At 37.7% G+C, this 13,471-nt stretch overlaps 1 protein-coding gene across 3 annotated transcripts in view; it reads right to left on the bottom strand.

The window, feature by feature from the left end:
* ZZEF1 (zinc finger ZZ-type and EF-hand domain containing 1) overlaps nt 1-13,471 on the bottom strand; it is a 62,242-nt gene that overhangs the window by 24,494 nt on the left and 24,277 nt on the right. For all 3 annotated transcript variants that reach the window (XM_074890710.1, XM_074890711.1, XM_074890712.1), the window contains exons 22-35: nt 13,221-13,387; nt 12,526-12,607; nt 11,691-11,892; nt 10,341-10,489; nt 9,251-9,491; nt 7,676-7,755; nt 6,356-6,449; nt 5,286-5,799; nt 4,472-4,636; nt 3,076-3,195; nt 2,069-2,230; nt 1,286-1,415; nt 887-1,025; nt 515-680 (exon numbers count right to left, since the gene is read on the bottom strand). In XM_074890710.1, the coding sequence (XP_074746811.1) occupies nt 515-680; nt 887-1,025; nt 1,286-1,415; nt 2,069-2,230; nt 3,076-3,195; nt 4,472-4,636; nt 5,286-5,799; nt 6,356-6,449; nt 7,676-7,755; nt 9,251-9,491; nt 10,341-10,489; nt 11,691-11,892; nt 12,526-12,607; nt 13,221-13,387 (2,411 nt within the window). The remainder of the gene's footprint in view (nt 1-514; nt 681-886; nt 1,026-1,285; nt 1,416-2,068; nt 2,231-3,075; nt 3,196-4,471; nt 4,637-5,285; nt 5,800-6,355; nt 6,450-7,675; nt 7,756-9,250; nt 9,492-10,340; nt 10,490-11,690; nt 11,893-12,525; nt 12,608-13,220; nt 13,388-13,471) is intronic.

Here is a 13,471-nt window from a genome sequence, read left to right as displayed (position 1 = left end):
AATGTAGTTAGTAACACATGACACCTTTACAAAAAACTATGAAAAACCCAACACATTCCAGAGTTTCAAACTGTAGACCTTCAAGTGCTGTCAAGAGACTCGCTGACTTCAGTAGTGCTCATTTAACAGAACCTGAACTGCCACAAGGGCTCCTGCTCTAGAAATTAAATTTGTTAAGATCTTTGGTGTCAAGCACTGAAACCTATGTCATCCAACCACAGCACTGTTCATTTCTTCTATCTTATCACTCAGGGTTGGTTACTCTCCTCCTGCAATTTTCACAGCCATGGCTAGAAAACAACTGCTACTAAGTTACTTCAGAGGTTTTCAACCTACAGAAATTTTTCCTGAACTGGTCACGTATTTGCTATGTTTCCCCAAAGGACACCCAACTAGGTGTTCTGATGGCAGAGGCCACCTTCCAGGAAGCAACATGAGAATGACCCGTTACTTAGTTGCTAATTACAGCTTTTCTGCCAAGTGAAGTGGGGGAACAAAATCACATATTTAATACCTGTCAGAGTATTTCTTTGCAGAATAGCATCCATAGCAAAGGTCAAAGTCATCACACACGTTGCAGTTCATTCTCCGACCTATGATAACCCCTTGACAGTGATCACAGGCATACTCCATGTTAACCATCTCATGGTCATCCTCATGTCCTTCAGGTTTAACTCCACCTGTAAAGAAATATTTTAAGGTTTCCCTGTAAATCCTTTTTGATAAAGGATCTTTCTTAATTTCAAGTTCACATTCAGATTAAGAAAAGATTAACATTTCTAAAACATCCAGAAGAAACGTATTTTGCTTTATTTTAGGTATAATTTAGAAGACACTATTTTGCCTTCAAGAATAGGGTTTTGAGGGTTTTTCTAATGATTCTTACCAAGAAAGCAAGTTTTACACAGATCCATGTCATTGCATTGCAGGCAGCGGTAGCGATGCCATGGTGCAATTTCATCACAGCCATCGCAGGATATGTCCACATTTAAGAGGTCACAGTAACGAGCAACAAACATGTGCATCTAGAGCAATAAATGGACATAGTTTACTTGAGTATTATTTTCTGACTTTGAGAAAGCTCTTTTTAGACAGAAAGCAGAACACTTCCCTTGCAAAAAAAGAGATGGGGTTCTTTTAATCATTTTAGACTTTTGAAGGCCTACAGGGAGCCAGGGATCCAACTCATGAAAAATCAGTTTGTCAGATTCCTTTCTCTCCTTTAAGCTTTTAGAAGTCTCCTCTTTACCCCTTCTGCAGATAAATAAGAAAATTATGAGGTTACCTTTCTCTGCTTCTCGGGGTCAGCTTGAGCTATCTTTTCATACCAGGTCTCAAACATTACATCCTGACATTCATCCATCCACTCACAGTTTTGCTTGTAGTCTGCAATTTCATCTTCTTCACTCCACTGACTAAAAGAAAACAAGCTCAAAATTAAGTTTGAATGCAATCAGGTTTCCCTCTAATATCATTTGGGATTTTTTTTTTTTTAAAAAAAAGAACAAAGTGCTATAACGTGTTAATAAAAACAGAATTGTGGGAACTCCAGTTCACTTGGTTAATAAATGACCATATAGACACCTGTTTCTTGCCTCTGTGACAAGTTTTTAAATACATAATGCAAAGTCAGAAAAATCTACACTTGGAAAACTGCTTTTGGTAATGCCAGCAGATCAGATGAGACATTGTAAAAGCTTTTTGGCCTTCACATTTGCTCACGTGTAAGAAGTACAACTGTGATAAAATTGTAACGTGCAAGTATTAAAAACATTTGGTATTTATCAAGACAAGAAACAGCATTATCTACCTCCTGCTACACTGCTAAACAAGTGAAGTGTTCCAGCAGTAATCAGGTTAAAGATAGAATTTTAATAGTTTTTGCACTAGTAATGCTGCAAAAAAAATTCAAATACTTCAGTTAAGCCCTTGGATACTGGCCAAAATTATGCCATATTTGTTAATAGTACTTTCAGTGCTTGTTCCAGCACAAAGTTCAGGAGCCTTTCTTGGTAAAAATGGTGTCAATAGTTAGTACCTCGTGAAAGTTACATTCTTCCTGACTCACCAAATGACACTGTCATGAATACTTATGTTTTCTTGTGATGTAGTCATAAGAAGATGTGGTAACTGAATCTCAACAAAAAAGGAAAGATCGCTTGGTTCCCAACTCATATCCAAAAGGTGAAGGAGAGTTGTCTGCACACATGATAAGGCAGGAAGCAATGATCTAAATAAAAACACAAGACAATAAAACATGACAGCTCTAACCTGAAGTTGAAATAGCATATTTGTGGAGGAAGGGCAGGCAATCACTGTACACCGATTTTGAGGCTTTACTCTGCATTAAATTAACTATATGGCAGAAACTCAGGTTTATTAATGCATAAACTGACAAAATTTAGCAAGAAGCACAGCCAATTTGAAACAAAGATGATATCCTCTATGAATCCAGATGAAACAGAGCTTATGCTAATAACCTGAGTATTAGCAAGAGGGTCTGTCTCTTCCCTGCAGTAGGTTTTCCTGATGTTTGCAGGAACTTGTTCTCTTTGAAACCTTTGCCATGTTCAGCTGAAACTGGACAAAGGACTTGGAAGTTATTAGCAGGGAAACGGACGTTATAGTTGCAAAATTCTAGTTTCTTTAGGACACCTGGCTATAAATCCCAATAATTCTAATTAGAATGTTACTAAAACATGAGCTTTAACATTAAATCATGGTTGGAGAATTGTGGTGTTTATTGTGGCATGACTCTTGTCAAGTAAATAAATTTGCTATTTCTAGTATTTTACAGCAAAGCTTCAGAAACACACTGAAGAATTATAACTACAAAACGCAATAATTCAAGGTTTTAACACTGATAAATTTCTTGTGCTTTCCCACACAGTATTAATAAAAAGGTCACTTGGCATTTTTGATCACAAGATCAAGGTTCCCTGTTTAGTTCTGTAAATAATGAAAGGTACAGGCAAACTTAATTAAGGAATGAAACAATAACAAATTACATGGGAAGAGGTGAGGAAGAACAGAAAAAAAATTTCTCACAGAAGTAATGCAAGCAATGTACTGTACCTGTCATTAATTGCACTAAATCCCTTCACAGAATTTACCAGGAACAAAACAAGCTGATAGTAGGACTCTCGAATCTGTTTGTGTAGCTCAGCACCACAGCCTTCCAAGTTTCCAAAGTAGCTAGAAATTAAAGACTCAGATTAATAGTCTGGAATTCACTGCTACATTTTAGGTAACATGGTTTGGCAAATTTCACAAACAGACAAGGTTTTAAGCACTCCCCACAAGTGGGAAGGATGTTAGTTTTATTTAAAATGCAGTCTGCCATTTTCAAAGAAAAACAAAAGAATCCTGTACCAGGAATCAGAAGTTAAGAAACAAAACAGGCAAAGAGAATATTCTCATGGCACTAATGAAAGAACATTCCTTCATATCAAAAAGGTGCTTTAGAAAAATCTAATCAAGATCTTAAAGGAAATCAGTGCACTGCAAGACGACCATAAAAAGCTCTTGACAAGTGAGAAACCAGCTGACAGAGTTCAGACAGCACTGTCCAGACACACAATAGAAATCAGACCTAAATTCATGAACCAAACCAGCATGGTATTAGCTCCTACTTTGAGACAGTGCTTTCTAGTTGTAGCGCCTTCTAGTTGTACATAAAATTTGAAAAAACTTCCAAATTCTTTCCTTACTTAGAACAATATTGCACATGCATATCATCAATATGATCCTTTTGCCTGTTGTTAGTGTGTGCATGTGCACACCCTGTAACTGGTACACAGCTAACTGTGGGCCTTAGCATGCACGTCCATCACTTCAGCCTCTGGCACACAAGTGGGATATATCGCCCCACAATAAAGTTTGTCTTCTACAGGTTTCACATCCAAAGTTATGAAAATTCATGAACAAGCAAATGCTTAATAACAAGATATAACATGCACCACTCCTGAAAGTTAGTTCTGCTAGGTATTATCTTGACTTACAATGTAAGTTCACAAAAATTAAAGATGCAATGCTACATAAGTAATTCCAAGTTCAATGGGTTAGACACTACAGCTTTACTGGACGAGAAAGAAACCAGTCTAGAATCAGAGAGAAACTTAAAACTAAAGCAATAATTGAAGACTCTACAGCCTTTTTGAGTTTGCTGTGAGCTAGTTGGAACTGTAAAGATGTATCTAGGTATCCATGTTGTGATCGAACCACATGATACCCACTGGCATGAATAGCTGTACAACTAAGTCCCACTTGAACATAATTATTAAATTTTTTTAAACAAAGCATGCAAGATGTGCATAGTAGCCTAAAAACTAATCCTCAGATCATATTTTTATTATCCACATGGATTAAAAACCACTAACTTTCTACTGTTTACAACATACATGACTAGGAAAACACAAGGACTAAGACATATTGAAACACATGGCTGAGACTTGCCTAAATGATTACTTACTTTGTAAAATCTTTCTGACAGGCTAGAAGTTCTAAGAGAAAAAGTACACACGGTGGATGAAAACAGTGTGGCTGCCCAAGTGAGTCTAGGCACTGGCGGATTGTCTTGAGCACTTCCATAATACTCTGCCCTTGGGATTTTCTCAAAGCAAGAACCTTTAAAACACTAAGAAGAGCAAAAAACATCTATGAGGACTTCAAAATGTTGTGCTTAAAATAACCCAAATAAACCACAATTCAAGTACTTGACTAGTTAAACAAGAGTTTGGTATCTAAATTTTCAATTGTATTTCAACAGTGGTATATTGCAGTTGGAGTGAGGGATAAAGTTCCAACCAGAATCCAGCACTTCCTCCACCAGTCCAAGTTTTAGAGCCTAAAATAGACAAGCTGAGAATTGGAAATCTCTCTTTTGATTTACATTTTTAGAATACCAGGTAATTTAATAAGAGATGCCACTACTCAATATTTGGTATCAAGGATTTCTAGTACTGATATACCGTGTCTTTGCTGTTCGTAGATAAGAAGCAAAATGCCACCGCAAACAGATCTCAGGAAGCAAGACAAGGAACAGCCAAGTAATTTTTCACATTCTGTAGTTCTACATGATAGGAGTGAATCAAAGGAAATAATACTCTCTACAAGTCCTTACATGGCTGTGAATAACTGAAGTTTGATACATAAATCTGACAGCTATTTAGGTACAAAATTATTTTCAATGCTATCTTGCAGCTAAAGGATGTTTTATTCCACCTGAAGAGGTCTGAAGACAAGTTTCTGTATATTGCAATGGGCATCATTTTTAATTTGCTTACCTTTCATGTGAAAGTGATTGATCCTTAATAAAGTCTAGTATGTTTTTCAATATAGGATATTTCTCCTTCACAGTAGGCACAGCTCTCGGCTCTTCCATTGATCTGAAAGACAGCAGCCTTAGTCTTCCACGGCTGAGCTGAGATTTTCGTGTAGGAGTAGAAGGAGGTGATGATATATCTTCTTGCTGTGAAACTGTATTCTCAACAGGCTTACTATGAAATGCAGATGCTTCTGTTTGGAGGGGGTCTGGAACTTGTTTAATCTTTGTATCAGATTGTGTCATTTGGCCCCCCTCTTTTGAAACAGGATGAGTTACTCCGTTGGAAGACAATGAATGTGCTGCCTGGAAGTCCGTGTCTACAACAGAACCTTTTCTTTGGCGTTCAGCACTGACATACTGTTGGATATCATCAGTATCTTGGGCTTCCACTCTGTCTGAAGCAGAATCTTTCGTCTTTGCTCTTACGGGCAAAAAATTCAGTAATAAAAGGCTCTTCTGCATACAAAGTTTTGCTGCGGCACAAAAATGGGAAGAGTTAAAATCACGACAACAGAACACCAAACTTGCTATCTTCTGCTCAGGAAGAAAGTGATTTATCTTGTTTCTTCTGAGCCAAGACATCCAGAAAATACTGTTTTTCTTATTATAGTGATCATGACGCTATCAAGTTACTTTATTCAAATTTGGCATTTGAAAATTTAGAATTATCACACTGAACCATAAGAAGCACGCACTAGTCAATGAAAATACATTTTATTCCAATAACAATCAGCTGCTATTCTAACATCAGTTCATTGTGGTAACAAGTATCTACAAAAATAGGTGAACATAAGTTCAGAACCACGTGATTCAACTAAGAAGTCACTCCCTATAGAATTTTCTGCAAAGAATAGCAGAATATGATGTCAGATAGTTCATGTAATGTATGCTAGTTTATCTCTTAAGGTATTAAAAAGTAACCCCAGTTGCTAACTTACCTTTTACAGCAAAAATAATGACCAAGATTCACAAGGCAATGCTTTACTAAACTACCTGGAATGCTTATACATTTGGAAAGGCAACACTTACCAAGAGTTTCTGGATTCACCTCACTTGCTTCTGTGCTCTGCTTCTCTTCAGTATCATTTCCCCTACCCATCAGGGATTTCTGCCTCATTTCCAACTGTAGACAGGATGTTAAAATAGTTAAAATATGACTTCCCCTGTATATCTATACAGCAAGGCAGTATGAAGACTGCATCACATTAAAGGAATTTAATTTCAGGAACAGATGACAGTATTTACTATTCCCTACTGCAAAACAGAACACCCAGTAGTCTAAAAGAGCAGTACCTAAACTATCAGAACAGATAACACAGCCTCATACCAAGATGCTCAAGGTTTGTAGGTTGAGACCCTCCCCTGTCTTGTGACTGGATGTGCATCAGCCCTCCAAGAAACAGAAGGCTTCCCCTTTACCCCCACCACTCAGGAAAAGATACACATCTAGTCATAAGATAAGGTTCTCCAAAAGCATCATGTCATGTAACTAGTGAGTCCTGTCAGACGCAGACATCACCTGTCATGCAACGAGTACAACATAATTACTCATCTTAACATGCATCTGCACTCACTGCAGCTCTAGTGTATCAAGCTGCCAGGAATTCTTGCGGGCAGGAAAGAGGAGGGAGGAGGTCACAAGATACCAGAATGGTTAATTTGACCAGCCCACATCTGAAGGGCTCACAACAGCAGCAGAAAAGCGGGCCACAGGCTGAATTAGCTGTTCTCAAAGGCCACATAGTTGTTAACATTTCAAATCTCCTGCAGACTAGTGAAATCTAAATGAATTTTGGCTCTCTGCAGTTGCAGGTGATGACAAAGACACCTCTCACCAGGTTGTGAGCTGATGACACCAGCTCTTGACATAAGGCTTATGTTTCAAGGAAAATTACATGCAAAAAACATACCCTGAACTGAAGCTAGTTACTGGCTTGTCAAAGAAGCAGTTATTTTCTTTTCTGTTAGCACTGCATTACTGTGAGAATGATGTTTAAGACATCTCTTTCTCTGCTATACCTCAAAAGAACTCCAACTGCTATGTAAGAATCTTCCCAATTAACAACACACATTCTTGCTGAAAAAATTACACAAATTTAACTGATTTTGAGTCAAATTCAGTCTTAAATACTCACGATGACACATCTGGGGCTGAGAGAAGGAGGGGAGTGTAAGGATGCATTTAAGTGTTTAAGTTCAAAGTTTAGAAGTGAATATATGTTCTTCCTCAGTGAAAACAGCTGATCTAGAATCACTGAAGGAAAACATGGTCTCACCCTACTCCTTAACACTGCATTGTAAAATATTAAGGTAAATGATATTAATAGATATCCTCCCAAGTGATCTTACCATCCATATTCTAATTGAATCAGCCAGGGAATATACTTGTGCAAACTCATCACTCAAAGGCACCTTGCCTCCACTGTTGACTGGAAATGAGAGAAAGAAGAGTTCTGTTTATTTACAGCTCCGTTTTTACACAACTTGACTACTTAAATAAAATTATTCTAGAGCCTTCCCTTCGTCTCTTAGTCAATACTTGGAATTATGCCTGTAAGAAAAATAGGGAATAAAACCTGCCAACTTTCATACGCCTTAAACACATAAACTGCACCTTGACAGAATTATTTGCAAATTTAAATTATGAATACCTTTCTCATCTCTTCCCAAAATTGATGCCTGCTGTCATGGAAATGAAAACCTCTCCCTATACATGCAAATATCACTAATACAAACTGATACTAGAATGATCGAGAAATGTTTAGTATTAAAAATGTATAGATGTATTTAGTTATCAATATTTTTTTCCTCTTTTAAGCTATGAATTTCTGGAATGGACTTTCAAGATCAATTTACAAAAATTAAAAGACCTGACAAAACAGTTTCCATGAACATGCCTGACAATAACTATGGAGAAAAAGACATGCCTATTCAGGGTCTTCCATCTCCTTTTTTTTTTTTTTTCCTCCCTTCTTTTCAGTATCACTTGTACATTCTTCACATGGCATAGGTGAACATGGGTCCTGAAATTAATCTGCCCCAGCAAGACCAACAGATGAAGCTATTAACTTATTAATATTTCCCTGAGCTACACATTTTTCAACCTTACCCAGAAAATTAGATCAATTGTCAGATATAGACAAAATGACTAAAGACAATAACCCTTTTAGTCATCATGTCAGTCTTTGTGTCAATCATTTTTACCCAATAACTTTATAGTTCAAAATGTAAGATGTTGAGCTTCAGAACTGTGACAGAAAGTGAAAGCCTAAAATGAAACCCTTCAAAGCCAAGTAACACCTTATTATCCAATATTTCAAACATGTCAATGAGCTTAATGGAAGGATAGTATAAGTTAGAAAGTTGTTCATTTTACCTACTGAAAAATATATAAATTGTAATACGATGGACATTATATAAGTTAAAAGGGAATGTTGTTTTCATTTAAAAAAAATAAAAATTAAAGAAAAAAAAAATATATTTTGAGGATGCCAGGGTTAGTTACCACTACCTCACATGTCCTCTACCCCCAACATTTAAAAACATATGTAAGTTGGTGCTGGCTTTTTAGAAAAGATACAGTGAGAGGGGAAAATGATATAAGAACCTCTAATCGCTGGGAGCCACACTGTTCCGAATTCATCACTACTCTCTTTGGGTATATCTTTATAAGACTTAGTCAGTAGATTATGAAGGTTATTAATATTTGGGCAGAGCTCTGAAGATAAAAGCATATATTAATAAAAAATAAACACTCTAGAGATAAGGCTTACCTAGTCTACCTAAATGATGACTTCTTTATACAGAACATCTTATTAAAAATTGTCACATTAAACCGATTTTTCAAAGTTTATAAACTGAACTATAAGATAGCCTTTTACAAACTTTGTCTTCATTATTAAGATAGTCTAATATTAGAGTTACCATATTTTTGAAGCTTCTCATATAAATCTGGAGTGAGATACACCAAAGCAGCAAATGTTGAGTTCACAGCTTGATCAACAGTAGAACCAGCAACTATATCTGTCTTTGGGGTCTGTTTTTTACATGCCTGTATAAGTCCTTTGAAAAGTTCAGATTTTTGCCCACTGAAGTCCTGGGCAGGATCTGATTTTGCAAAGTTGATAAGAAAGTTACGGCAGTCATCCTGGTGAGAGCTCCTAGCCTGGAAAGAATGTTAGAAAACATTTACTTTAATATTACCTGAAAAATTATTGCAGCTCATTTCTACAATTAAGTCAACTTGCAGCGTATCTACTGCAGTTGAGCAACCTGATCTAATTAAAGATGTCATTGGGACCATGAAGATGATCAGGGGCTGGAGCACCTCCCCTGTGAGGACAGGCTGAGAGAGTTGGGGGGGTTCAGCTGGAGAAGAGAAGGCTCCAGGGAGACCTTAGAGCGGCCTCCCAGTGCTTAAAGGGGCTACAGAAAAGGGGGGAGGGACTCTTGATCAGGGGATGTAGGGATAGGACAGGGGTAATAGTTTTAAACTGAAAGAGGGTGGATTCAGATTAGGTATAAGGAAGAAATTCTTCCCTGTGAGGGTGGTGAGACACTGCCACAGGTTGCCCAGAGAAGCTGTGGCTGCCCCCTCCCTGGAAGGGTTCAAGGCCAGGTTGGACGGAGCTTTGGGCAACCTGGGCTAGTGGAAGGTGTCCCTGCCCGTGACAGGGGGGTGGGAACTCGATGGTCTTTAAGGTCCCTTCCAACCCAAACCAGTCTGTGATTCTGTTATGTCCCTGCCTAAGGTGGGTGGGGGGTGTGTGTGTGTGTGAATTAGATCTTTGAGGGTCCCTCCCAACCATTCTATGATTCCATGAAAATGTAAACTAGTAAAGGGCACAGAACAACAGTTTCTTTCCTCCTTCATATTTGAATTAAATGGCACAAGCGATGACAACTTTAGCACAACAGCATACGCTTAAGGACACATCAACTAATGAAGTCTGAATGAAACTGTGTGATACACAGGAATTTGATGCCAATGAAACGAAAGCAGTGCTGTAAGTACCTTTTTTTTATCCTGGTGCAGTCTACTGCTTTGACTGGCTCCCGGGAGTGCTTCAGGACACATCTGATGCCTGAAGACAGGTTTCCACAGCGGAGAATTAAGAACTGATGTTACTTTCAAAGGAGGCAAGTCTGCTTCACTACCTAATTCTGCAAGAAATTCAGAACAGACACTTCAGTTACTAAATATTTTTGTTCATTTTTACAGATTAATGAGAATAATAAATGTTAAACATCCAGTAGGGGGAAAAAAAAAGTACTGCAAATAGACTGAACAAGTACTTTAACAATATTCTCTAACTTCTGTTTCTCTAATGTGGTGCAGAAAACTGTTGTACCCTTTCTTTAATGATAGCATCAGTATCTTATCCTATAGTGACAAAGTTACATTATGAAAGGACTTTAAACATTTTCACTGTAATTATAATCATAGGAATTCCTCAATTTGCAAGAGAGTTTAAAAGCTTTTTCTCCTACTAAAGACATAATAATTTGATATATGTAAGCATGCTCATATTAAGAAAATATTCTATGATAAGAGCACTTTAATTAGTTCCCTAAATTCACAGGTAAGTACCTGCCTAATTTTCCGAGGTAAGTACTGACCACCTGATTGCAGCAAGAGCTCTTTAATCTTGTTTAATTTCTCCAAAGTGGTGAATGAATTCAGATTTAGGAAGCTAGATATAAATGTTCTGGGTTTGAAATTAAAGAATAAACAACTCAGTCATTTTTTTTTCCTTATGGCACCCATATCATATTTTGTATTTGACTTATCTTCAGTGGCCCAAATCCTATATGTACTTAACTTCTGGAATTAGCCAAGATTAATTTGTGAATTTAAATTTAAATCAATACCAAATGCTCATGTGAAACTTTTAAAATAATTTCTGTTCTAAGCTCTGTATTTTTTTGGTTTCCTGGCTCCATATTCTTACCACCAACATAGGGTGAATCACAGCACTAGGGAACAATTTTAAAAGAAAAAAAGAACAGGAAGGACAGAAGATTGGGCAAACTCTCTATTTCTTTACAAATGTAATTCAGCTTAGTATGATTACTTCCAGGTGTCCATGTCTTTCTAACATTGGCTTTTGAATATTAGAGAAATCACAGTGATCCCTGTGACATTCTCAGAGCTGTCCCACAGAACAGCAGCCAGGCTTGCCACAAAGTGGGTACAGCTCAGCCACCAAACTTCGCTAAGCAGCAATACACAGCAAGTCTTCCATCTTCAGTCAAGAAAGAAATACAAAAGGAACTTCATTTTCACAGGGGATTTGAAACATAAGGTCCTTGTAGGTCCTCTTTATCTGGCATCACAACTTCTAGAGCTATTAAATGCACTCACCTCGTAGAGATTTCAGTGCCATACTTCGGGAAGCCAAGCGCCCCATCAACCGCGATACAAGCAGCTGTAAATCCAAGCCCCAAGAAACGGCAACATCTGGTAGGCCATAAGCAGTGACGGAAAACTTGTAGCCCCACTCATTATTACTGCTGTCAGAGTGAAAGAGAAACTGCAGCCGTGGGCCAGCCTTAAAGGTCACTTTCTACAGAGCAACAAAACAGTCATTTTGCCAAATGTACATGACAGGAAGACGTTTCAGGGTAATGAATTTCCTTCAGCAACTGTGGTTTTTCAGTATTATGTTCTGTCCATAACAGATCTAATTTCCCCCACCATCTGAATGAGAAACCCACAATACTAAGCAGGTAAAATTTCTGTTAAATAATTCAATGAAAAATTTTATAGATGATTGAACTTTACAAGTTGGAGCCATAAACCATTAGAGAAGTATCCCACTTGAGGAGGTGTCATTGAAGAAAGAGCGTAGCTACAGGAAGCACTACGCTTGTCTCAAGATGCAAAAAATGGCACTGGCAGAGTGTCAACGAGTAAGTTTTACCCATGTAGCTACTGGCAGTTAAATGTAATTATTACTTTTCATTTTGACTGACTGCTCCTTTGATAATAGCAACAAAGAGGGATTTTTTTACTCATTCACTCCTTTTATTTGCATCACTGCAGACTTTCTTCCTCACCTCCTGCCCCCCACCTTTGAGAGGGAACACACACACGCATGAAAGCACACATCCTTTTAGACAATAGGTTTTCCATAAGAATCATAAGAATTTCCTAAGATTGGATATATCACTTGGTTCAGAATTTTAAAGGTGCTCACCTTAGGCCACTTCTCAGTGCCAACCTTTGTATCGTAACGAGTTTTTGCACCTCTGGCATCAGTAAACTCCAGGTAATCATACCTGTGAAAATTGCAATTCATTACTTCCAAATTTACTTTTTAAGTTCTGGGGGAAAATGTTTGCTTTTGGATTTTCACAAGTGCTGCATCTCAGTGTACCCCGTCACATCTCTCTGAACCACACACCTGCATTGCTTCATGTGTCTCCTAAGGAATTCATTTCATGTTTCAATACAAGAGTCCCAGCAAACACAGACCTGCTTTCCTGCAGAACTTTCCCAACCCTTCAATGGGTGCTAATTTTAATATCTGGCGTATGCCTTAACTAAGCAGTAGCCTGGTATGTTACCAAGAGAAACCAAGCCAATAGTTTTGCCTAAAGAGGGCAAAATAAATACCACAAGCACAAACTGTGGTGGTCGCAGCAATATTACAAAATAGATCAAGGCCAAAGGAAGCAAAATTTGTATGAACAGCATGTCTGTACATTTGCCAGGAGAAAAGTGACTTTCAGCACAAGGAGTCATTAAAAATACACATTGTATATTACTCAGGACAACGAAGAAATTGAAATGGCATGCTTGGAATGCAAGAAGTATTCCCTGCACATTGAAACATCAATTACCCCTGTGCAATTAGATACTGGGATCTAACACAGCACAAGATTAAATTACCTCCTTTCAGTTTCACATTTTTCATCAAATTCCACCTCAAAGTAAGTTGCCCCATGACACAGGAAGACTGAGACCTCATGGCAATTATTTTCATAGTTATGAGGTGATTCCATTGTCCACGTTCGCAATACTACAGGCTGTTCTTGCTGCCAGCTTTCCATTTCCATCTGTACAATAAAAATGTATTCTTGAGATATAAATATAAAGCATTAAAAAAAAATTACTACATTACATTTTTGTGTCTATACTTT

The sequence above is a fragment of the Strix uralensis genome, chromosome 20, assembly GCF_047716275.1.
Source record: "Strix uralensis isolate ZFMK-TIS-50842 chromosome 20, bStrUra1, whole genome shotgun sequence".
Classification (NCBI taxonomy): Eukaryota; Metazoa; Chordata; class Aves; order Strigiformes; family Strigidae; genus Strix; species Strix uralensis.
This window is presented reverse-complemented; position numbering and strand designations above follow the sequence as displayed.